The sequence below is a fragment of the Entelurus aequoreus genome, linkage group LG03 (genome assembly GCF_033978785.1).
Source record: "Entelurus aequoreus isolate RoL-2023_Sb linkage group LG03, RoL_Eaeq_v1.1, whole genome shotgun sequence".
NCBI classification, from domain to species: Eukaryota; Metazoa; Chordata; class Actinopteri; order Syngnathiformes; family Syngnathidae; genus Entelurus; species Entelurus aequoreus.
Window position 1 is genome coordinate 42,520,417 of NC_084733.1, and position 23,316 is coordinate 42,543,732.

General features: G+C 40.6%; 1 protein-coding gene across 3 annotated transcripts in view; it reads left to right on the plus strand.

The window, feature by feature from the left end:
- The first annotated feature begins 540 nt into the window (after nt 1-540).
- kiz (kizuna centrosomal protein) overlaps nt 541-23,316 on the plus strand; it is a 72,974-nt gene continuing 50,198 nt past the window's right edge. The window contains exons 1-6 of one of the 3 annotated variants that reach the window (XM_062041853.1): nt 541-820; nt 1,208-1,273; nt 1,610-1,757; nt 2,565-2,624; nt 3,803-4,397; nt 4,511-4,703. In XM_062041853.1, the coding sequence (XP_061897837.1) occupies nt 747-820; nt 1,208-1,273; nt 1,610-1,757; nt 2,565-2,624; nt 3,803-4,397; nt 4,511-4,703 (1,136 nt within the window). In that variant the 5' untranslated portion in view covers nt 541-746. The remainder of the gene's footprint in view (nt 821-1,207; nt 1,274-1,609; nt 1,758-2,564; nt 2,625-3,802; nt 4,398-4,510; nt 4,704-23,316) is intronic. The other 2 variants (XM_062041851.1, XM_062041852.1) reach the window with 2 other exon arrangements.

The following is a 23,316-nucleotide window of genomic DNA, read 5'->3' on the forward strand; positions in this document are numbered from 1 at the left end:
GGGTTGAAATCGAAGCACTTCTGACACCAATGTAATGCCCCGCAGTGGAGAAGGAGTCACACGGACGAGGATGCGATGCTCAATCGCTTTATTAACAAGCGGTAACTCGTTGTAGTTCCAAAAGATAACGCACACACATACAAGAGCTGCTGTTAGCCACAACTCACGCTCACACACACTCAAGTTCTCCGCCAACTCACACGCGCATGCGCGCTCCCCAAACCCTTAAAGACACAGTCCACTTATGCAAATATCACAGATATTACAATAAATAATAATATTTTTTTTTTAAAAAGGAAAGAAAAAAAAGACAAAAAGGACTAACAAAATCACTTTAAATGTTTTTAATAAATATATAAATTTAAAGGCTTTTGTACTCTTAATCATTCTCCAAGATTTGATTGATAATTGTAAACCATTAAGCCGATTAGAAAATGTAGACCTTACTTTAATAAATCTACATTTATGTAGAAACTCCTTCCCCATGCACGTCTATCCTCGTTCCTCATTTCCGCAACAACCTACGTTTCCTCCCTCTTCCGTGGGACGTTCACAACAATGGGAACTTACTAGACATCTTCACCCGTGAGACAACCAATGAGCCTCCCTGCACCGCCAGTTAATTTCACGTGACCTGTTTCCAACCAGGGGGCTTATGGGAAGTGGTCCTCATGGCAACCACTGTAAATATTAGCCTCCCTCCTCTTGCTAGTCGCGACTTTGCATAAGCGGCGAATTAGGACAAAATGGCAAGCGAAGCCCGCGTCGGGGACAGTTTTTTGGAGAGGGTAACGTCCATGCAGCAAAGCATGCACCAAAGGTAAGGATTTTTTCTTAACTGTTTTTCAAACGCCGACAAAACCGGCTAGCCTCCGTGGAAATAGCTAGTTAGCTATTTGCTAAGCTAAGTTGGCAAGATGGAATGAATGCAGTCGTAAAGTCCATTTTGGAATTGCATTCATCACACAAGGCGTATGCAGCCTGTAACTGAGAAAGACGTGTAATTAAGTGGTTAAATGTTAATTATTACACTAAATCTAGTGAGTGTTCAAACAGCCACGATGATAGTAGCTTTACTTAATAATTTGCTTTTAGTTTGACACAAACCTTGCAGATAAAGTAGTGTTTAAGACTATGCCGATTCCTTTTTTGACGTGTGTGTGCGCACGTGCGTGTGCATGTGCGTGTGTGTGTGTGTGTTATGCAGGGAGAAACAAAGGATACAGTTGGAAAAGCAGCTGTTTTCTTACCCCAAACCTAATAATAAACGAATGTAAGTTGCTTCCGTAACGTAATATTTTTCATAATTCACCCTCCATCCATCCATCCATGCATTTCTACCGCTTTGAACAATATGTTAATCGGAAATAAGCCTGCGCCACATAAAATAAATACATTTGTACTGTACATGCATGTAAACAAGTATCTCTTATTATTGTCATATTATGTAAACGGATAAGCAGTTTGGCTTAGACTGATAATCACATTTGAATTTTGAGCATAGTGTGCTTAACCATTTTTTTTCTTCCAATTTCAAGCTTTGCTCTTATATTTTGACATAATCCTTGATGATAATTTCTGTGGAATAATATTTTTCTTATGCCTTCAGCTCTCACATAAAGGGCTATCTCAAGCAAATCTGTGTCAGGGAAGCACAAGCGAAAATGAGAAACCTTGAGCTTTTGAGAGATGTGGAGTGCCTTCAAATTAGCATGGAGGAATACACCCCAGACTTTTTCCTTTTGCAACAACAAAAGGTATGCGCACAGACACGCACACACAACACATTATTGTTCATAGTAGAGGGTTTTTGATTCGGCTGTAAATTATTGTATACTTTGCTAGAATGCTTGAAAGCATTTGCTTTCTTTAATGCCCTTAAAAGAGTGTTTAATATAGCACTGATAATGTTTGTCACCATAGTAAATATACGGTATATAGAAAATGAGCTCATAATGTGGTGTTTTTAACAGTAACAACATTTTCAAAGAGGCTGTACAAGTTGTTACTCAAATATTTTATTATAAACAGGAAATTTGAATGACAATAAAAAGGAAGTCTTAAGTATAAATACATTTCAGGCACGTTATTAACTATTATATTGTACAAGGAGTTAAAATATTTGCACCGTTATTTGCAATGACAATGTAATAGTAAACACTCCAAATGATGCAATTTACCACAACAAGCAAATTAATGAGGGAGGGGAAACAAAGAGCCAGTCAGATTATTGCTTAAAATAACAGAGCTTGAAAATTTAATATCAAATTAACAAAATTGTCTAATTATGACTCACAGAGTTAATTGGCCAATATAGAGATTGTGAAGGGCTCCAGAGGTTTAGTCGTTGTCTCCCTTCAAGCAGTTGGTTTATTTCCTCTTGATGTTTTGTGAAGGCTACAATATGTTATTTTGGTTGCTCTTTGTTTAGTCTTAGATTATCCATTACTCACATAAAACCTTGTATTGTTTTGATAGAAAGTCAAAGTTAAACATTTATGTCCATGCTTTTATTTTATTTGGTGTGACCCCTATTTGTAATTTTTTTCATGTTTCTCTTACAGGCTGAGTTTGCAAGTAAAATTGCTAGATTTATTGAAGAAATGAAAACAGGAAAAGAAAAGGTATAAATTATTATGCAACTTATTAGTCATATTTTGTTTTATCATGGACCATCCTAAGAAAGGTCATACGCTCACTAACTGTGTCTCCTTCTGTTTTGTCACCCTTTTGTCTATGTTGCTCACCTAAATCTCCCTCCAATGTGACTGCTTGTTAAGGTTTACAGTAAAATATAGCACATTATGCATGATAAATCTTGTGCAGTCCACATTTAAACTGTGTGTCAGAAGTACACAGGTGTCTAATCCTCACCGGTTCATCTGTACAAGCGATGCAGTTCAAACCCGTAGCGGCTTTCTCCCTTAGTTTAAAGCAGTTAAAGCTCTTTCAGATGAAATGTCTAAGACATCTCATAATAACTTGGAGCATGCTGTCTCGAGCAGTCACTTGTAACTGTGCAAAACCAACCCCCCCATCTTCAGTTTGTCGATATTGTAATGAGTAAAATGGTACCGTTGCTCCATTATGCATACAAGCCATTGGCTGGCAGTGTGCATGTCCCTCAGGCTGCAGCATTCATTAAGGAAAGCTTACCGGGCTGAAAGCTGGAGACAGATGATAACGGGATATGATTTTCATATTTAATACTTTCCTTGGAAGAGCACACGCGTGCTGCAGATTGATAGAAGAATCAATTGCTACTTTAGTGAGACACTTTCTACTTTGCCCTGCAGCTACCGATGGAATCACTCAGCCAAGAAATTAACTTTTCCTCTTTTTTTTGTAGCTACTTTGTGGATCTGCTGGGCAGGCTGCATGGTTTACAGTGAATGTTATTAAGCAGCTAACTGGTATTTAAGACGCTTATCAGAAAAGAAACAGAAGCCATTCTTTTTGTTATGTTTGGAAGGGAGAATTTTTGCCTCACTCACATTCTGTTTTGGTGACTTTGACATGAATCAAAACTTGTGTAAAGGATTTCTAATAAGATTAAAAGTTAAAACATTGATCGCGAGACATTTTTCTAAAATATGTTGTGAATAGTTCTGACCTTGGCCTGAATAAGCGTCACTCATTCAAATTCTGAAGTGGTTATTTACAATACCTAAGATGAAAAATTTAAAATATGCTTCATTAACTTGACTTGGGTATTTCACAAGTGCTCCATCAGTTGCAACTTAAAAAAAATACATTGGTGCAAAAATGTGGGCTAATGCACTTTATTTCTTTATGTTTACAGCTGAAACCTACACAACGCAATTGCAAAGACAGCTCGGTCCTTCACATAGCAGATGATTTTACAAAAGCACCTACGGTCATTTCGATGGGCCGCCAAACCAAAGGGTCCCGTATACTTTCACACCAAACATTGCACCATTCACCCAAACGGAGCACGCACTCTCTCGAACGACCACCAAGTGGCCTTTTGAAGGACTCTGAAGTTGTCAGAGAGGATGCTGCTGTCAATCAAGCACATTTATCAGATGAAATTTCAGCTTCAGACAATTCTTCCGACGGCTGCAATTTGAGAGACAAACACACAAAAATGTCAGTAACTCCTCAATCTAGTTGCGCTACAACAATAGTACCTGGCAACACGCTTTTTGCCAATGAGGATGGACAAGAACCTGCTCCCCTGGTAACCTTGAAGAGTCCCCAAAGGACTCTATCTCTAGGCAGCAGCAATAAGTCAATGAAGCTCAAGAATCCCCCTGCTGAATATGCTAACTCAGAAGAAATTGCTCCTCAGGCGCCCTTAAAGGGAGATTTAGGAAGAGGTTTTAGCCATTTGATGCCTGAAACCTCTGGAAGAAAAGAAGTCATGAATGCCCCAGGTTTGAAATCTGTTTAAATGTTATCTTTTTACTTCGGGGGTATTTCTTACTCTCACATTTATGTTGGTATTGTGGAATTCAAAACATGTTTTTAAATTTTTTTCATCATTCAGGCATATCTAGGAGTATTAGTTTAAGCTCTGATGCGCAGTTGTCCGAGAGCAATGTAAGTGACCTGTCCATTTCTCTGACACAATCGGAGCCGGAGGAAGATGATAATCCTGAGAGTGAAGGAAGCTGGTGTGGCCTTGTCACTACTTTCAAGTCAAATGGGTCTAAGAAAACCCCTCACGATAGGTGTGACAGGTATGTAACATTTGGTTTATTGTCTTTTCACAAACCAAAGAAAACAATTCAGTGTTTCCCTACGATTGCTAACATACCTGTGGCGGTGGGGGTGTTGCTATAGTTTTGTTGGACCGGGTTAATATAACATCACCATACAATTTGCAAGATATGTGATGATGCATATATTTTATTTAATAAAATAATAATGTATAGAACACTCTCAACTCCAAACCAATTCCAGTTCCACAACACTCCAAGGAACTCCACAGAGCTATTTAGATAACACAAACATGACACTAAAAAAAGGTCAACACAAATGAATAATATCAACCACGGTATCAATAATAATAACAATACTAATGTCAATAACGGTGATTAAAAACATTTTACAACAACAAACAAACAAATCACTGTTATCACTCATCATTTCCATCACCACCACAGCCATTAATGGCAAACAATAATAATGGTACTGTGGTTTACACACTTGCATTGCATCTCATAAGCATGACAACACACTATATCCATTATTTACCAGAAAGAATATACATATATTTTTAAAAACAATTTTGTTATTATTAATTAGTATTAACATATTATTTTGTATTATATTATATCGTTTTGCTCTTTTTTTAAATTGATTGATTGATTGATTGAGACTTTTATTAGTAGGTTGCACAGTGAAGTACATATTCCGTACAATTGACCACTAAATGGTAACACCAAAATAAGTTTTTCAACTTGTTTAAGTCGGGGTCCACTTAAATTGATTCATGTTGCTGCTTATTGTACAATGTACTTTGTTGAGAATTTTTCTAGTTTCTACAGACCTCTCCAATCCTTTCAGGGACTTTTTCTTTGTTAAAAACGACTAGCCACAAACATAGCATATTTTTCTGGTGTTATTGGAGACTGTTCTCGTGTTTAGAGTAGCTTTACTTCTGTCGCTCGATGTCCGCGACGAACAGCAAAAGGTGCTTCGAACCTGATGTCACTTTTGCTTCACGCTGCTGCTCCAACTGCATTTCCTTCTCTTAAAAGCCGCCACTGTCCTCTTAATATTTGCACATAGCACCTTTTGTTGATCAGTGTCTGTGGGTATATCTCAGATTTATTAAAATACGTCCACATCGCAGACATGTTGCCTCCACTCCAGACAATTTCATTAATATTGCTTACGTCATTACAACATCCAGTTTGGGCGGTGCTGTTTTTGGTGATCAATGGATGCCTGAAGGGGCGTGTGTGACCCCAGGAAACATGCTTTATCAATATTATGCAGTATCATACTTATACTGTATGCACTTATACATGCTCATTGTAACCATTAATTGTAGCTCCCTCATTTCGGCAACCTGCGGCTCTAAAGCTGCATGCAGCTCTTTAGCGCCGCCTTGGTGGTTCCCTGGAGTTTTTTCAAAAATGTATGAAAATGGAAAAAGGTGGGGGAAAAATATAATTTTTGTTTTAATATGGTTTCTGTAGGAGGAAAAACATGACACAAACCTCCTTAATTGTTAGAAATCCCACTGTTTATATTAAACATGTTTCACTGATGACAGTATTTGGTAAGTGCCGTTTTGTCCTGCTAATTTTGGCGGCCCTTGAACTCACCGTAGTTTGTTTACATGTACAAATTTCTCCGACCCTGCCACACGCTGTGTTTTATGCCACTCCTTCTTTGTCTCATTTTGTCCACCAAACGTTGTATGCTGTGTATAAATGCACAAAGTTGAGCTTTGTTGATGTTTTTGACTTATGTGAAGTGCTAATCAGGCATATTTGGTCACTGCATGGCTGCAAGCTAATCGATGCTAACATGCTATTTAGGTTAGCTGTATGTACATATTGCATCCTTATTCCTCGTTTGTAGGTATATTTGAGATAATTTAATTTCCTTTACCTGTGTGTATTTAATTTATATTTGCTTGTCTTGTGACACATTATCTGTATGGAGTATTGGCTGCATATCTGGTTGTGTGCCATGTTGTTATAGAGCACCGCAAACGTTACTCAGCTTGCAAATATTGTAATAAGTCCCTTAGACAAAGACAGCCTGCCATTTCCTTTAACTTGGACGCACACATCTATACCTTTGGTAATTCTAAGCCAGTAATTTTCAGGAATTATCTCACTCTCTGAGAAGCCTACGTTTTACTAATGTTTTCCAATGTTGTAAGAATGTATAAAATAAATAATACATTTAAACTTTTCTGTCAATGAAGATTTGTGTCAGCTTGGGACACATAGTCATTTTGATAGTAGGCTATTATACCTAATATAGACACATAATGTGTTACCTTCATTATAAGACTGATATAAATCGCTTAATTCTTGCGGCTCCAAACAGATTTTTTGGGGGAATTTTTGGTCCAATATGGCTCTTTCAACATTTTGGGTTGCCGACCCCTGGGTTAAAGTGCTGCTGATGTAAATTTGCTGATCAATTGGAATTTTTTATTTATTAAGTTTATTTAATTTCACTTTCAGTATCAAATGGATCAAATCGGTCAAAAAATTGTTATATACTGAACAAAAATATAAACAAACCACTTTTGTTTTTGCTCCCAATATTCATGAGTTGAACTCAACGATCTAAAACTTTTACTATATATGAAAAAGACCCATTCCTTTCAGACATTGTTCACAAATCTGTCTAAATTTGTGTTACTGAACACTTCTTCTTTGCCAAGATAATCCATCCCACCTCACAGGTGTGACATATCAAGATGCTGATTAAACAGCATGATTATTGCGCAGGTGTTCCTTCGGCTGCCCACAATAAAAGGCCACCCTGAAATGTGCAGTTTTGCTTCATTGGGGTCTGGGGGGGGGTCAAAAAAGCAGTCAGTATCTGGTGTGGCCACAATTTACCTCACAAAATGCAACACATCTCCTTCGCATAGAGTTTATCAGGCTGTTGATTGTGGCCTGTGGAGTGTTGGTCCACTCCTCTTCAATGGCTGTGCGTAGTTGCTGGATATTGGCAGGAACTGGAACATGCTGTCGAATACGCCGATCCACAGCATCCCAAATATGCTCAATGGGCCACATGTCCGGTGAGTATGCTGGCCATACTCACCGGACTGGGATGTTTTCAGCTTCCAAGATTTGTATACAGATCCTTGCAACATGGGGCCATGCATTGTCATGCTGCAACATGAGGTGATGGTCTCGTGTGAATCGCTCAACAATGGGCCTCAGGATCTCGTCACGGTATCTCTGTGCATTCAAAATGCCATCAATAAAATGCTTGCGTTCTTTGTCCATAACATACGCCTGCCCATACCAAAACCATGGGCCACTCGATTCACAACATTGACAGCAGCAAACCGCTCTCCCACATGAGAGTCTGCCATTTGCCCTGAACAGTGAAAACCGGGATTTATCTGTGAAGAAAACACCTCTTCAACGTGCCAGGCGCCATCATATGTGAGCATTTGCCAACTCAAGTAGGTTACGACGACAAACTGCAGTCAGGTCGAGACCCTAATGGGGACAGCGAGCATGCAGAAGAGCTTCCCTGAGACAACGTCTCACAGTTTGTGTAGAAATCCTTTGGTTATCCAAACCAACTGCTGCAGCAGCTGTCCGGGTAGCTGGTCTCAGACAATCATGGAGGTGCACCTGCTGGATGTGGAGGTACTGGGCTGGTGTGGTTAAACGTGGTCTTCAGTTGTGAGGCCGGTTGGATGTACTGCCAAATTGTCTGAAATGCCTTTGGAGACTGCTTATGGTAGAGAAATGAACATTCAATTCACAGGCAAAAGTTATGGTGGAAATTCCTGCAGTCACAATGCCAACTGCAAGCTCCCCCAAAACTTGCAAAATCTGTGGCATTGTGCTGTGTGATAAAACTGCACGTTTCAGTGTGGTCTTTTATTGTGGGCAGCCTAAGGCACACCTGTGCAATAATCATGCTGTTTAATCAGCATCTTGATATGCCACCTGTGAGGTGGGATAGATTATCTTGGCAAAGAAGATATGCTCACTAACATAAATTTAGACAGATTTGTGAAGAATATTTGAGAGGAATAGATCTTTTGTGTATATAGTAAAAGTTTTAGATCTTTAAGTTGAACTCATGAAAATTGGGGGAAAAAGCAAGTGTTGCTTCTATGGATACCATCCATCCATCCATCCATCCATCCATTTTCTACCGCTTATTCCCTTCGGGGTCGCGGGGGGCGCTGGAGCCTATCTCAGCTACAATCGGGCGGAAGGCGGGGTACACCCCGGACAAGTCGCCACCTCATCGCAGGGCCAACACAGATAGACAGACAACATTCACACACTAGGGCCAAATTAGTGTTGCCAATCAACCTATCCCCAGGTGCATGTCTTTGGAGGTGGGAGGAAGCCGGAGTACCCGGAGGGAACCCACGCAGTCACGGGGAGAACATGCAAACTCCACACAGAAAGATCCCGAGCCCGGGATTGAACTCACAACTACTCAGGACCTTCGTATTGTGAGGCAGACGCACTAACCCCTCTGCCACCGTGCTGCCCGTTTATGGATACATTTAGTTTTTTAATTTCCCGCAAATTGATGCATTTTAAAGGCCTACTGGGATAGCAGATCCATTCTATGTGTCATACTTGATCATTTCGCGATATTGCCATATTTTTGCTGAAAGGATTTAGTAGAGAATAACGACGATAAAGATCGCAACTTTTGGTATCTGATAAAAAAAAGCCTTGCCCCTACCGGAAGTAGCGGGACGTAGTCAGTTGATAGCCTCCTCATATTTTCCTATTGTTTTCAATGCAGCTAGAGCGATTCGGACCGAGAAAGCGACGATTACCCCATTAATTTGAGCGAGGATGAAAGATTTGTGGATGAGGAACAATAGAGTTAAGGACTAGAATGCAGTGCAAGACATATCTTTTTTCGCTCTAACCGTAACTTAGGTACAAGGTGGCTCATTGGATTCCACACTCTCTCCTTTTTCTATTGTGGATCACAGATTTGTATTTTAAACTACCTCGGATACTATATCCTCTTGAAAATGAGAGTCGAGAACGCGAAATGGACATTCACAGTGACTTTTTTCTCCACGACATTACATTAGCGGTACACTTTAGCTACGGAGCTAATGTGATAGCATCGTGCTTAACTGCATATAGAAACAAAATAAATAAATTCCTGACTGGAAGGATAGACAGAAGATCAACAATACTATTAAACCAGGGACATGTAACTACACGGTTAATGCTTTCCAGCGTGGCGAAGCTTAAAAATGCTGTTGCTAACGACGCCATTGAAGCTAACTGAGCTACGGAGCTAACGTGATAGCATCGTGCTTAACTGCATATAGAAACAAAATAAATAAATCCCTGACTGGAAGGATAGACAGAAGATCAACAATACTATTAAACCAGGGACATGTAAATACACGGTTTATGCTTTCCAGCTTGGCGAAGCTTAAAAATGCTGTTGCTAACGACGCCATTGAAGCTAACTTAGTATAACGAGACCTCACAGAGCTATGATAAAAACATTAGTGCTCCACCTACGCCAGCCAGCCCTCATCTGCTCATCAACACCCGTGCTCACCTGCGTTCCAGCGATCGACGGAAGGACGAAGGACTTCACCACGATCATCCGTGCGGTCGGTGGCTAGCGTCGGCTAGCGCGTCTGCTATCCGAGTCAAAGTCTTCCTGGTTGTGTTGCTGTAGTCCGCCGCTAATACACCGATCCCACCTACAACTTTCTTCTTTGCAGTCTTCATTGTTCATTAAACAAATTGCAAAATATTCACCAACACAGATGTCCAGAATACTGTGGAATTATGAGATGAAAACAGAGCTATTTTGTATTGAATTCAATGAGGTACCGATACTTCTGTTTTATACGTCATCATCCAAAGACGTTTTCAACCGGAAGTTTAGCGGGAAATTTAAAATTGCACTTTATAAGTTAACCCGGCCGTATTGGCATGTGTTGCAATGTTAAGATTTCATCATTGATATATAAACTATCAGACTGCGTGGTCGGTAGTAGTGGGTTTCAGTAGGCCTTTAAATCTTTTCTGCTACTGACTAAAACATGTTTATAAAGTTATCGTTTGTTGTAAGTTGATCTATATTTGTTTCTTTTTTTCTCTCTTTAATGTCAGTAAGGATACAATGTTATGCATAGGTGTACTTATAACAGTTTTATAGACTATTTATAGTCGCAGCAGAGAGTGGGGAGGCGCAAAATATTTTCTTCTTCCTAGGGGAGTGTAACAGAATATACTTGAGAATCACTGCACTAAGATAATAATAATCACCTCCATTGCAGAAAATAAACTGCATTTCTTAGTATTTATGTATCAGTATCACAGGTAGACGAGGCTAAACATGTTATTTACTGAGAAGCAAGCCAGAAGCAGGCATGCTAATTGGCAGAGGTGTGGACTCGAGTCACATGACTTGGACTCGAGTCAGACTCGAGTCATGAATTTGATGACTTTGGACTCGACTTGACAAAATGTAAAGAGACTTGCAACTCGACTTAGACTTTAACATCAATGACTTGTGACTTCACTTGGACTTGAGCCTTTTGACTTGACATGACTTGCTACTTTCCCCAAAACCCAAAGATTAAAAAGTTATTTGGGAGCGCGCCGCTCCGTATTTTTCCTTTTCTTTGTCTGTGTCTATCAGCGTGTTGTTCCTGTCAGCTGGTGTGCTCTCATTACAACAGCCAATCAAATTAGATCTACGCTGTTTTCATCCCAAAGCTCTCATCCAATCAAATTGCAGGACAACCAATGAAGAAGAATTGTCAAACAATGCGGCAGTGAGAAACAATTATGCCAAAGTTAATTTCGTTCGGGTATTAAAACTACGACTCGGTCAACAAAAAACGAATAGCCCTATGCAAATCATGCAGTTCGAATATTACAGACGGAGACATAACAACTTCCAACTTCGTTCGACATTTGAAGATGCACAAAGAAGGGTAAGTTTTGAATGGAAGCTAACGTTTATTGGCTAAGTAACGTGACTTTTATTTGCTGTGTAGTTAAATCAGTGAGGCTGTAAACTCACTGCTAACGTTATAACCATAGACATCTTATAAGGGTACGCAGCATGGAGCGCTACTGCCTACAGGCGCAGACGAGACGCGGGGCCGCCATCTTGGAGTACCTATACATAACATTACGTTAATCAATGTATCACACACAGTAACGTAACGTTAGACGGCGATCAGCAGCACCGCATATTTTAGCCACCTACAAAAACACAAACATAGTCAAATAAAGGTCAGTTAAAATGTATACTATATTAAAGGCCTACTGAAACCCACTACTACCGACCACGCAGTCTGATAGTTTATATATCAATGATGAAATCTTAACATTATAACACATGCCAATACGGCCGGGTTAACTTATAAAGTGACATTTTAAATTTGCAGCTAAACTTCCGGTTCGAAACGCCTCTGAGGATGACGTATGCGCGTGACGTAGACCGGCGAACACGGGTATGCCTTCCACATTGAAGCTAATACGAAAAAGCTCTGTTTTCATTTCATAATTCCACAGTATTCTGGACATCTGTGTTCGTGAATCTGTTGCAATCATGTTCATTGCATTATGGAGAAGGAAGCTGAGCAAGCAAAGAAGAAAGTTGTCGGTGCGAAATGGACGTATTTTTCGAACGTAGTCAGCGACAACAGTACACAGCCGGCGCTTCTTTGTTTACATTCCCGGAAGATGCAGTCAAGATGGAAGAACTCGGATAACAGAGACTCTAACCAGGAGGACTTTTGACTTCGATACACAGACGCCTGTAGAGAACTGGGACAACACAGACTCTTACCAGGATTACTTTGATTTGGATGACAAAGACGCAGACGTGCTACTGTGAGAATGCAGCTTTGGCTTCTAAACATTTGATCGCTTGACCGTATGTGCGCAACTTTTTTTTGCGTATGTACGTAACTTTTTAAAAATATATAAGCTTTATGAACCTTGGGTTAGGTGAACGATCTTTTGGGCTGAGTGATTGTGTGTTCAGGTGTTTGAATTGTATTGGCGTGTTCTATGGAGCTAGGAGCTAGCATAGGAGCTAGCATAACAAACACGCAGGTGTTTTTATGCAGGATTAATTTGTGGCATATTAAATATAAGCCTGGTTGTGTTGTGGCTAATAGAGTATATATATGTCTTGTGTTTATTTACTGTTGTAGTCATTCCCAGCTGAATATCAGGTACCGTGAGTATGCAGCCTTGGCTGCTAAACATTTGACAGCTTGACCGTATGTGCGTGTCACGTACGTAACTTTTTAAAAATATATAAGCTTTATGAACCTTGGGTTAGGTGAACGGTCTTTTGGGCTGAGTGATTGTGTGTGTTGATCAGGTGTTTGAATTGTATTGGCGTGTTCTATGGAGCTAGGAGCTAGCAGAGGAGCTAGGAGCTAGCGTAACAAACACGCAGGTGTTTTTATGCAGGATTAATTTGTGGCATATTAAATATAAGCCTGGTTGTGTTGTGGCTAATAGAGTATATATATGTCTTGTGTTTATTTACTGTTGTAGTCATTCCCAGCTGAATATCAGGTACCGTGAGTATGCAGCCTTGGCTGCTAAACATTTGACAGCTTGACCGTATGTGCGTGTCACGTACGTAACTTTTTAAAAATATATAAGCTTTATGAACCTTGGGTTAGGTGAACGGTCTTTTGGGCTGAGTGATTGTGTGTGTTGATCAGGTGTTTGAATTGTATTGGCGTGTTCTATGGAGCTAGGAGCTAGCAGAGGAGCTAGGAGCTAGCGTAACAAACACGCAGGTGTTTTTATGCAGGATTAATTTGTGGCATATTAAATATAAGCCTGGTTGTGTTGTGGCTAATAGAGTATATATATGTCTTGTGTTTATTTACTGTTGTAGTCATTCCCAGCTGAATATCAGGTACCGTGAGTATGCAGCCTTGGCTGCTAAACATTTGACAGCTTGACCGTATGTGCGCGTCACGTACGTAACTTTTTAAAAATATATAAGCTTTATGAACCTTGGGTTAGGTGAACGGTCTTTTGGGCTGAGTGATTGTGTGTGTTGATCAGGTGTTTGAATTGTATTGGCGTGTTCTATGGAGCTAGGAGCTAGCAGAGGAGCTAGGAGCTAGCGTAACAAACACGCAGGTGTTTTTATGCAGGATTAATTTGTGGCATATTAAATATAAGCCTGGTTGTGTTGTGGCTAATAGAGTATATATATGTCTTGTGTTTATTTACTGTTGTAGTCATTCCCAGCTGAATATCAGGTCACCCCCGGCTCTCACAGCATCTTCCCTATCTGAATAGCTTCAACTCCCCACTAGTCCTTCACTTGCACTTTACTCATCCACACATCTTTCACCCTCGCTCAAATTAATGGGGAAATTGTCGCTTTCTCGGTCCGAATCTCTCTCACTTCATGCGGCCATCATTGTAAACAATAGGGAACTTTGCGTATATGTTCAACTGACTACGTCACGCTACTTCCGGTAGGGGCAAGCCTTTTTTTGATCAGATACCAAAAGTTGCAATCTTTATCGTCGTTGTTCTATACTAAATCCTTTCAGCAAAAATATGGCAATATCGCGAAATGATCAAGTATGACACATAGAATAGATCTGCTATCCCCGTTTAAATAAAAAAAAAATCATTTCAGTAGGCCTTTAAGAATATGTGTACATATTGCATAGGGCCCTGACATCTAAAAAGTACAACTCTGTTCATTGTTTTGTTCATGTTTTTGTTATGTTTTTCATATGTACGCACACATCAACACACATTCAGTATGAGATGAGATCAGGTAAGAACAGGATAGAAACTGCTGTGGAACTAGTTACAATGCAATATGCCATGGAAATACAATGTTAACACTTTTGTGCAAATAAGTACAGTTGCACTTGTTTTTTCAAATGTGTTTATTCTGTAAAGGAATGAGTTAAATGTTTAAAATGACTGGATAATAGTGCTATTATGAAGTGCAATGTCAGCACTATTTTTTTCCTGCAATTTCAAATGCACTTGTTTTAATAAATAAATACAGCGTTTTAAAAGCATACACAATCTGTGTAAATATATTAGTCTGTGGTTAAAAGGACTTGAAAGGACTCAAAATTCAAAATGCAGGACTTGGGACTTGACTTGAGACTTTCCAGTCTTGACTTTGGACTTGACTCGGGACTTGCCTGTCTTGACTCGGGACTTGACTCGAGACTTGAGGGCAAAGACTTGAGACTTACTTGTGACTTGCAAAGCAATGACTTGGTCCCACCTCTGCTAATTGGTAAGCTAACTGCTGAGATAGCTTTAAACAACACCAAGAAATAAGTGCTTAGTAAATTTTAGATGTACAAAGGGAACCATGTTGCAGCTATTAACAGGACATAAACAAGTAGATTAATAAGAGTCTAAACTAGAGAGAGGATGATATAACAACAGCTGTTGATGTGCCAGCATTGTCGCAGCCAGTACACGACACGTAAGAGAAGAGCGGATCTATCAATAAATCGGTGCTGTCGATACCAAGGGTATTATCAGTATATGATCAATATATATATATATACATATATATATACCTGTATATATAAGAGGGGCGTCTTCATCAAAACCTGGTCTTTGATATCAGGTACACCTAAGCCCGCGAGGCTCTCGAGGAGTGCTTGGCTGGGGTAGACAACGTGGAGAAAATTATAACTGGAGATCTGAACACAGATATTCAACGCAGAGATGCACCTGTCTTCGGATCTTACAGCAAGCTTTGTAATCTACACGGTCTTTCCCAGCTAATAACACTACCTACAAGGGTGTTTGATTCCACCTAATCAACCATAGATCTCATTCTCACTTCAGACCGGCCTAAAATAAAAAATAGTGGGGTCATGATCTGTGGGCTTAGCGACCACTATCTAACCTTCTGCACCCGCAAAATAGCTAAACCCAAAGCCAACGGCCACATAACAGCCCAATCCAGATCCCTTAAAAAATACTCCAGTGATAATTTCAACCTAAAATTAGGTGAGTGGGACTGGTCCCCTGTGCTCGCAAGCAACATGGTCGATGATGCTTGGGATCGCTTCAAAACAGCGTTCCTAATGATACTAAACGACATGGCTCCCGTGAAAACAGTCAGGATCAAAGCCCGCTCTGAACCATGGATGAATCCGGACCTATTAGCTGCCATAAAAGACAGAGACAGAAAATACTCCGAATACCAAAAGTGCAAAACTGAAGTAGATTACCAACCCAATAATAACAACCTCAAATCACTCCTTTCAACACTCAAAAAGCAATGCAATAAATTAAGAAATAAGACAACCAACCTGACTAAATCCTTAAAAAAAAATTACATTACCGACAAAATAAAGTAAAACACAAATAAGCCACGTGAGCTCTGGAAAATCCTCAACAACCAGCTTCCTGTTTGCAGCCAAAAACTTAAAACCAGACTAACCAACATCAACATCAAGGAGGGTGACTCCCTCATTACAGTCAAAATGGAGGTAGTAAGCAGACTTAACACCTTTTTCACCAGCATAGCCACAACTCTAGTCAACAAGCTGTCCCACCACTCTGGTCGCATTGGTGTAGAAGACATTAAAGCCTTCTACAGAAAGCTAGGAGTATCCAACAACAATTTCAAATTAGAAATGGTCTCAGCTGACGAGTTGATTAAAAAATTGAGCGCGCTCCACCCAAACAAGGCCACCGGCCTTGACTATATCCCCTCCAGATTCCTCAGGGACTCTGCCTCCACCATTGCCCCTATCATCACGCACATAATAAACATCTCAATTTCTCAAGGCCAAGTACCAAAAGATTTTAAGATAGCAAGAGTAACTCCCCTCTTTAAAAAAGGAAGCAAATTGAAACCTTGCAACTACCGACCTGTTTCTATTCTCAGTTCCATTTCGAAAGTAATGGAAAAAATAGTTTATGAACAGTTCGATAGTTACCTTGCCACTAATAAACTCATGTACAAATTCCAATCCGGCTTCAGAACTAACCACCCCACTGACACATGCCTTCTCTATCTGACCGACCACATCAAACATGAGGTGGACGCGGGCAAATACTGCTGCATGGTCATGCTGGACCTTCAGAAAGCATTTGACACTGTTAACCACATTATACTGTTGGATAAGCTCAGAGCAATCAGATTTGATAAAACCTCATTGAGCTGGATGCAATCTTACTTGGAGGGGAGGAAACAGGTGGTAGAGGTGAATGGCACCATGTCTCCCCCCCAACCCCCTCTCAGTAAGCTGTGGAGTCCCCCAAGGCAGTATATTAGGGCCATTACTGTTCCTAATATACATAAACGACATGTCATCAGCATGCGACTGTGAATTGTTTTTGTTTGCGGATGACTCGGCCCTGCTGGTATCCGGCAAGGACAAGCCACAGGTGGAGAAAATCCTCAGTGCTGATCTCTGTAGAATTTGCACCTGGCTCGCTGACAACAAGCTATCCAAACACTCGGGTAAAACGGAACCCATCCTATTTGGGTCCCACATCAACCTTAAGAAAGTCAATGACTTCACTATAAAAGTGGGTGACATTGTTATCACCAGGAAAGATGAGGTCACCTACCTAGGTTCCATTCTAGAGGCTAATCTTTCCTGTGATAAAATGGCAACCAAGGTAATCAAAAAGGTCAACCAACGAATGAGATTTCTCTACAGAATCTCCTCTCTGGTCAACAAAAGCACCATGAAGATTCTAGCGGGAACTCTCGTTCAACCCTTTTTCGATTACGCATGCACCTCCTGGTACCCTAGCACCTCCAAATCCCTCAAATCTAGACTCCAAACATCCCAGAACAAGCTAGTCAGATTACATCTAGACCTCCACCCCAGATCACACCTCACTCCTATCCACTTCTCCAAAGTGGGCTGGCTCAGGGTGGAGGACAGAGTAAAACAACTTGCACTGAGCTTAGTCTATAAAATCCGCTACACCTCCCTGATACCGAAGTACATGTCAAACTACTTCCTTAACGTAAATAACCGCCATAACCACAACACCAGAGGGAGCTCCACTAACCACGTTAAACCCAGATTCCGAACTAACAAAGGTCTTAACTCATTCTCTTTCTATGCCACATCAATGTGGAATGCACTCCCATCAGGTGTAAAAGAAAGGACATCTCTATCCTCCTTCAAAACCGCACTAAAAGAACACCTCCAGGCAACTACAACCCTAAACTAACACCCTCCCTTCCACATAATACCTCTTCGGATTGTAAATAATCAAATGTAAATAATCAAATGTAGACACATTTTCTTATACTTTCTGATCTCTCTCTCTCTATGTCCACTACTTGCTGTACATATCCTACCAAGTCAGTCCTACACTGTTTCAATGTCCATTTCTCTGATGATAAAATTGTTGATGTTGATTGTTGATGACTGAAGTGTTGATACCAACCAAACCTAACCCCCCTCCATATCCAACACCCCGAATTGTAAATAATGTAAATAATTTAATGTATATACTCTGATGATTATCTTGTGTGATGACTGTATTATGATGTCAGTATATATTTGATAGTATATATCTGTATCATGAATCAACTTAAGTGGACCCCGACTTAAACAAGTTGAAATACTTATTCGGGTTTTACCATTTAGTGGTCAATTGTACGGACTATGTACTTCACTGTGCAATCTACTAATAAACGTTTCAATCAATCAACCAATCAGAGTGTATATGTCAATATATAATATTTTTTCAAAATCCTTTTTTTGTTTTTGTTAAAGACCCACTTTAGAACTTTCAGTTTTGGTTGATTTTGGCTTTGCCAGTGGACCAAAGCGGTAGTGTTTTGCATAAAAGAAGACCACATTTCCCATGAGGACCAGTACATAGTGTTGCAAATCGTCAGACACTACTGTCATGTACATACAGACTGACACGACAATACCACAATGATTCAGTATGACTGATCTTTCCACAGTAGGAACCTACATATTTTACTCAAACTTTATAATTGCGGTTTGCAGTCATTGCATTGTTTTTTCTTTATACAGTACTTTTGAGTTTGTTGCGCGGCTTGTCGTGTCAGTGTGGAACTGAAATCTATCAAGCTGGTGGATATTTATTGCTACCACGCACATTTCCGATAGCTAATGTTAGCATTATCATTTTGATTTGAGCATTGAAAGGTACTCCTACCCACTTCTCCAAAGTGGGCTGGCACAGGGTGGAGGACAGAGTAAAACAACTTTCACTGAACCTAGTCTATAAAATCCGCTACACCTCCCTGATACCGAAGTACATGTCAAACTACTTCCTTAATGTAAATGACCGCCATAACCACAACACCAGAGGGAGCTCCACTAACCACGTTAAACCCGGATTCCGATCTAACAAAGGTCTTAACTCATTCTCTTTCTATGCCACATCAATGTGGAATGCGCTCCCAACAGGTGTAAAAGAAAGGGCATCTCTATCCTCCTTCAAAACCGCACTAAAAGAATACCTCCAGGCAACTTCAACCCTAAACTAACCCCTCCCTTCCACATCATACCTCTTCGGATTGTAAATATCCATCCATCCATCCATCCATCTTCTTCCGCTTATCCGAGGTCGGGTCGCGGGGGCCGCAGCCTAAGCAGGGAAGCCCAGACTTCCCTCTCCCCAGCCACTTCGTCCAGCTCTTCCCGGGGGATCCCGAGGCGTTCCCAGGCCAGCCGGGAGACATAGTCTTCCCAACATGTCCTGGGTCTTCCCCGTGGCCTCCTACCGGTCGGACGTGCCCTAAACACCTCCCTAGGGAGGCGTTCGGGTGGCATCCTGACCAGATGCCCAAACCACCTCATCTGGCTCCTCTCCATGTGGAGGAGCAGCGGCTTTACTTTGAGCTCCTCCCGGATGGCAGAGCTTCTCACCCTATCTCTAAGGGAGAGCCCCGCCACCCGGCGGAGGAAACTCATTTCGGCCGCTTGTACCCGTGATCTTGTCCTTTCGGTCATAACCCAAAGCTCATGACCATAGGTGAGGATGGGAACGTAGATCGACCGGTAAATTGAGAGCTTTGCCTTCTGGCTCAGCTCCTTCTTCACCACAACGGATCGATACAGCGTCCGCATTACTAAAGACGCCGCACCGATCCGCCTGTCGATCTCACGATCCACTCTTCCCTCACTCGTGAACAAGACTCCGAGGTACTTGAACTCCTCCACCTGGGGCAGTGTCTCCTCCGCAACCCGGAGATGGCACTCCACCCTTTTCCGGGCAAGAACCATGGACTCGGTCTTGGAGGTTCTGATTCTCACCCAGTCGCTTCACACTCAGCTGTGAATCAATCCAGGATTGTAAATAATCAAATGTAAATAATCAAATGTAGACACTTTTTCTTATACTTTTTCTTATACTTTCTGATCTCTCTCTGTGTGTCCACTACCTGCTGTACATATCCTACCAAGTCAGTCCTACACTGTTCCAATGTCCATTTCTCTGATGATGCAACCAATCCTAACCCCCACCCCTCCATATCCCACACTCCGGATTGTAAATAATGTAAATAATTCATTGTATATACTCTGATGATTATCTTGTGTGATGACTGTATTATGAAAATAGTATATATCTGTATCATGAATCAATTTAAGTGCATCCCGACTTAAACAAGTTGAAACACTTATTCGGGTGTTACCATTTAGTGGTCAATTGTACGGAATATGTACTTCACTGTGCAATCTACTAATAAAAGTCATTCACCGACGTCCCACTGGGGTGAGTTTTTCCTTGCCCGTATGTGGGCTCTGTACCGAGGATGTCGTTGTGGCTTGCACAGCCCTTTGAGACACTTGTGATTTAGGGCTATATAAATAAACATTGATTGATTGATTGAAAAGTTTCAATCAATCAAAAAAAAACACTTATTATTAAAGCAGGAACAAAGCCAAGGCAGCATCGGTTGAAAAATGTCTCCCTGTCTTTGATTTAATGCCAGCGAGTGAAAGCCGGGCCAATGTTGATCCTTGACTATCCTTTTGTCAGGGTAGCCTCCCTTTTTCTTTTTTTTGTCTCGTTAGACAAAACTTTTTGTTTTTTTGTTGCTTTGCAGTTTCTGCCATGATAGCAGTAATTGCACGTAGGCATTCACAACTTCTGTCTTTGCAACGAATGGGAAAAGGGAGACGTGACGACTGCCGTAAATCAAGTCAGCACATTTGTAGTTTTTTGTGTGGCAGGGCTCCTGCCACCCTCCTCAAAACTGCTTAGTGCCAATGAAAAAGTGACACAGACCCTCTCAGGCCATGGCAGAAGTGTCATTCAAATAGTTGTAAGTCAATATATCATCCCAAAAGATATGGAAATATTTTATGAAGTTACCTAATGCTGCTTTAATGTTTTCAAACTTTTAAATTATTCCCTGGACACCGTAGGACTTCAGGGAAAAAACAAAGCATTTAAATGAGTAGTACATAGTTTTTCTTTAGTTACTGCATACCATTGACTTTGCTTTGCTGCTTTAATGTTTTCAAACTTTTAAATTATTCCCTGGACACCGTAGGACTTCGGGCAAAAAACAAAGCATTTAAATGAGTAGTACATAGTTTTTCTTTAGTTACTGCATACAATTGACTTTGCTTTGCTCAAACATATGCATTTTCTAACATAGAACAAGGAGCTAGTATGTATAGTGTTTATATTAACTGTAAATATCACTCACCATAAATAAATTTAAAAATGTACAGGTAAAACATTTGATCGTTATCGGCCTATCTCACTCACGGAAGATCAGCAGCATAAAATTGTGCTACCACTACATGGGCTGGCAGAGAGGATTGTGGGTGTCATGACACACATGCCACCATGCTCAATGTAGCTCAGCGGCAGTGGTGGCAGTGACGCATCTTACAGAGAGAGCTCAGGACCAGCCGCCTACCATATTGGCGTAATCCATGATAATGCTGTAACAGAGCAATTTTCTGCTTGAGAGACCTCAAGAACTCCCCAATGGAGAAGGAAATTTGTGGCACCATAGAGTGTTCTGGAGGGTGGGTATGTGGCCAACACTTATAGCCACAAATCCTTAGTGTGAGGATGGCCTCTGAATTGATAGATCATTTTGGAGGGGTTTAACCTCAAAGTCAGTGAAAAGCCACAGTAAAGTTAAGTTCAGTGTAAGGTTTAGCACCGTAAACCTTGATTTTGCTTGTGATTTCATCATTGGGTTTGTTACGGTAGGTAACTATTGTGATATCCTATCATTGCAACATAGTCTAACCAGCAAGAGAATACAATGTCAATCAGTCAATCAAAGTTTATTAATATAGCCCTTAATCACAAGTGTCTCAAAGGACTGCACAAAGCCACAACAAACTCAGATCCCACATCAGGGTAAGAAAAAACTCAACCCAATGTGCACAATGAGAAACCTTGGAGAGGACTGCATATGCAAGATATGATGGAGCTAGACTGTTTAGTATTTTATACGTAAGTAGAAAAACCTTAAAGTCGCATCTTAAGTGCAAAGGAAGCCAGTGCAGGTGAGCCAGTATAGGCGTAATATGATCAAACTTTCTTGTTCTTGTCAAAAGTCTAGCTGCCGCAATTTTTACCAACTGTAATCTTTCAATGCTAGACATTGGGAGACCCGAAAATAATACGTTACAGTAATCGAGACGAGACGTATCGAAGGCATGAATAAAGATCTCAGCGTCGGTGGTGGATAAAATGGAACACATTTTAGCGATATTACAGAGATGAAAGAAGGTTGTTTTAGTAAGACTCTTAATGTGTGACTCAAATGAGAGAGTTGGGTCGAAGGTAATACCGAGATTCTTTACCGAGTCGCTTTGTGTAATTGTTTGGTTGTCAAATGTTAAGGAGGTTTTATTAAATAGGTGCCTGTGTCTAGCAGGACCGATAATCAGCATTTCCGTTTTCTTAGCGTTCAGTTGCAAAAAATTAGTGGACATCCATTGTTTAATTTCATTTAGACACGCCCTTACTTGACTGAAAGCTAACATCGTATTTGCGTATGATGTCACCTAGCGGCAGCATGTAGATGCTGAAGACTGCAGGGCCAAGAACCGAACCCTGTGGAACTCTGCACATTACCTTAACATACTCCGAGGTCACATTGTTACGGGAAACACACTGCATCCTGTCAGTAAGATAGCAGTTCAACCCAGAAAAGGCTTAGTCTGACATAATAATACATAATACGTTCTAATAAAATGTTATGAACGACAGTATCAAAAGCACCGCCATGATCAAGTAGCAGCAACATGTATGACACATCAGCATCCATAGTTAGCAATAGATCATTAGTCATTTTTGTAAGGGCTGTCTCCGTAGAGTACTTTTCCCTGAAACCGGACTGAAAGGATTCACAGAGATTGTTAGACGCTAAGTGTTCATTTAGCGGCTGGGCAACACATTTTTTGAGAATTTTTGAGATAAAGGGAAGGTTGGAGCCAGTAGTTTACCATGAGGTCAGGATCGGGGTTAGGTCTTTTGAGCAGAGGATGAATAACCACTTTTTTTGAATGCTAGGGGAACAGTGCCAGAGGAAAGTGATACGTTTATAATATTTCGCACTTATGGTCCTAATTTTACAAACGTCTCCTTGATAAGTTTCCAAGGAAGTGGGTCAAGTAAACATGTTGTTTGTTTTGTCCCATTT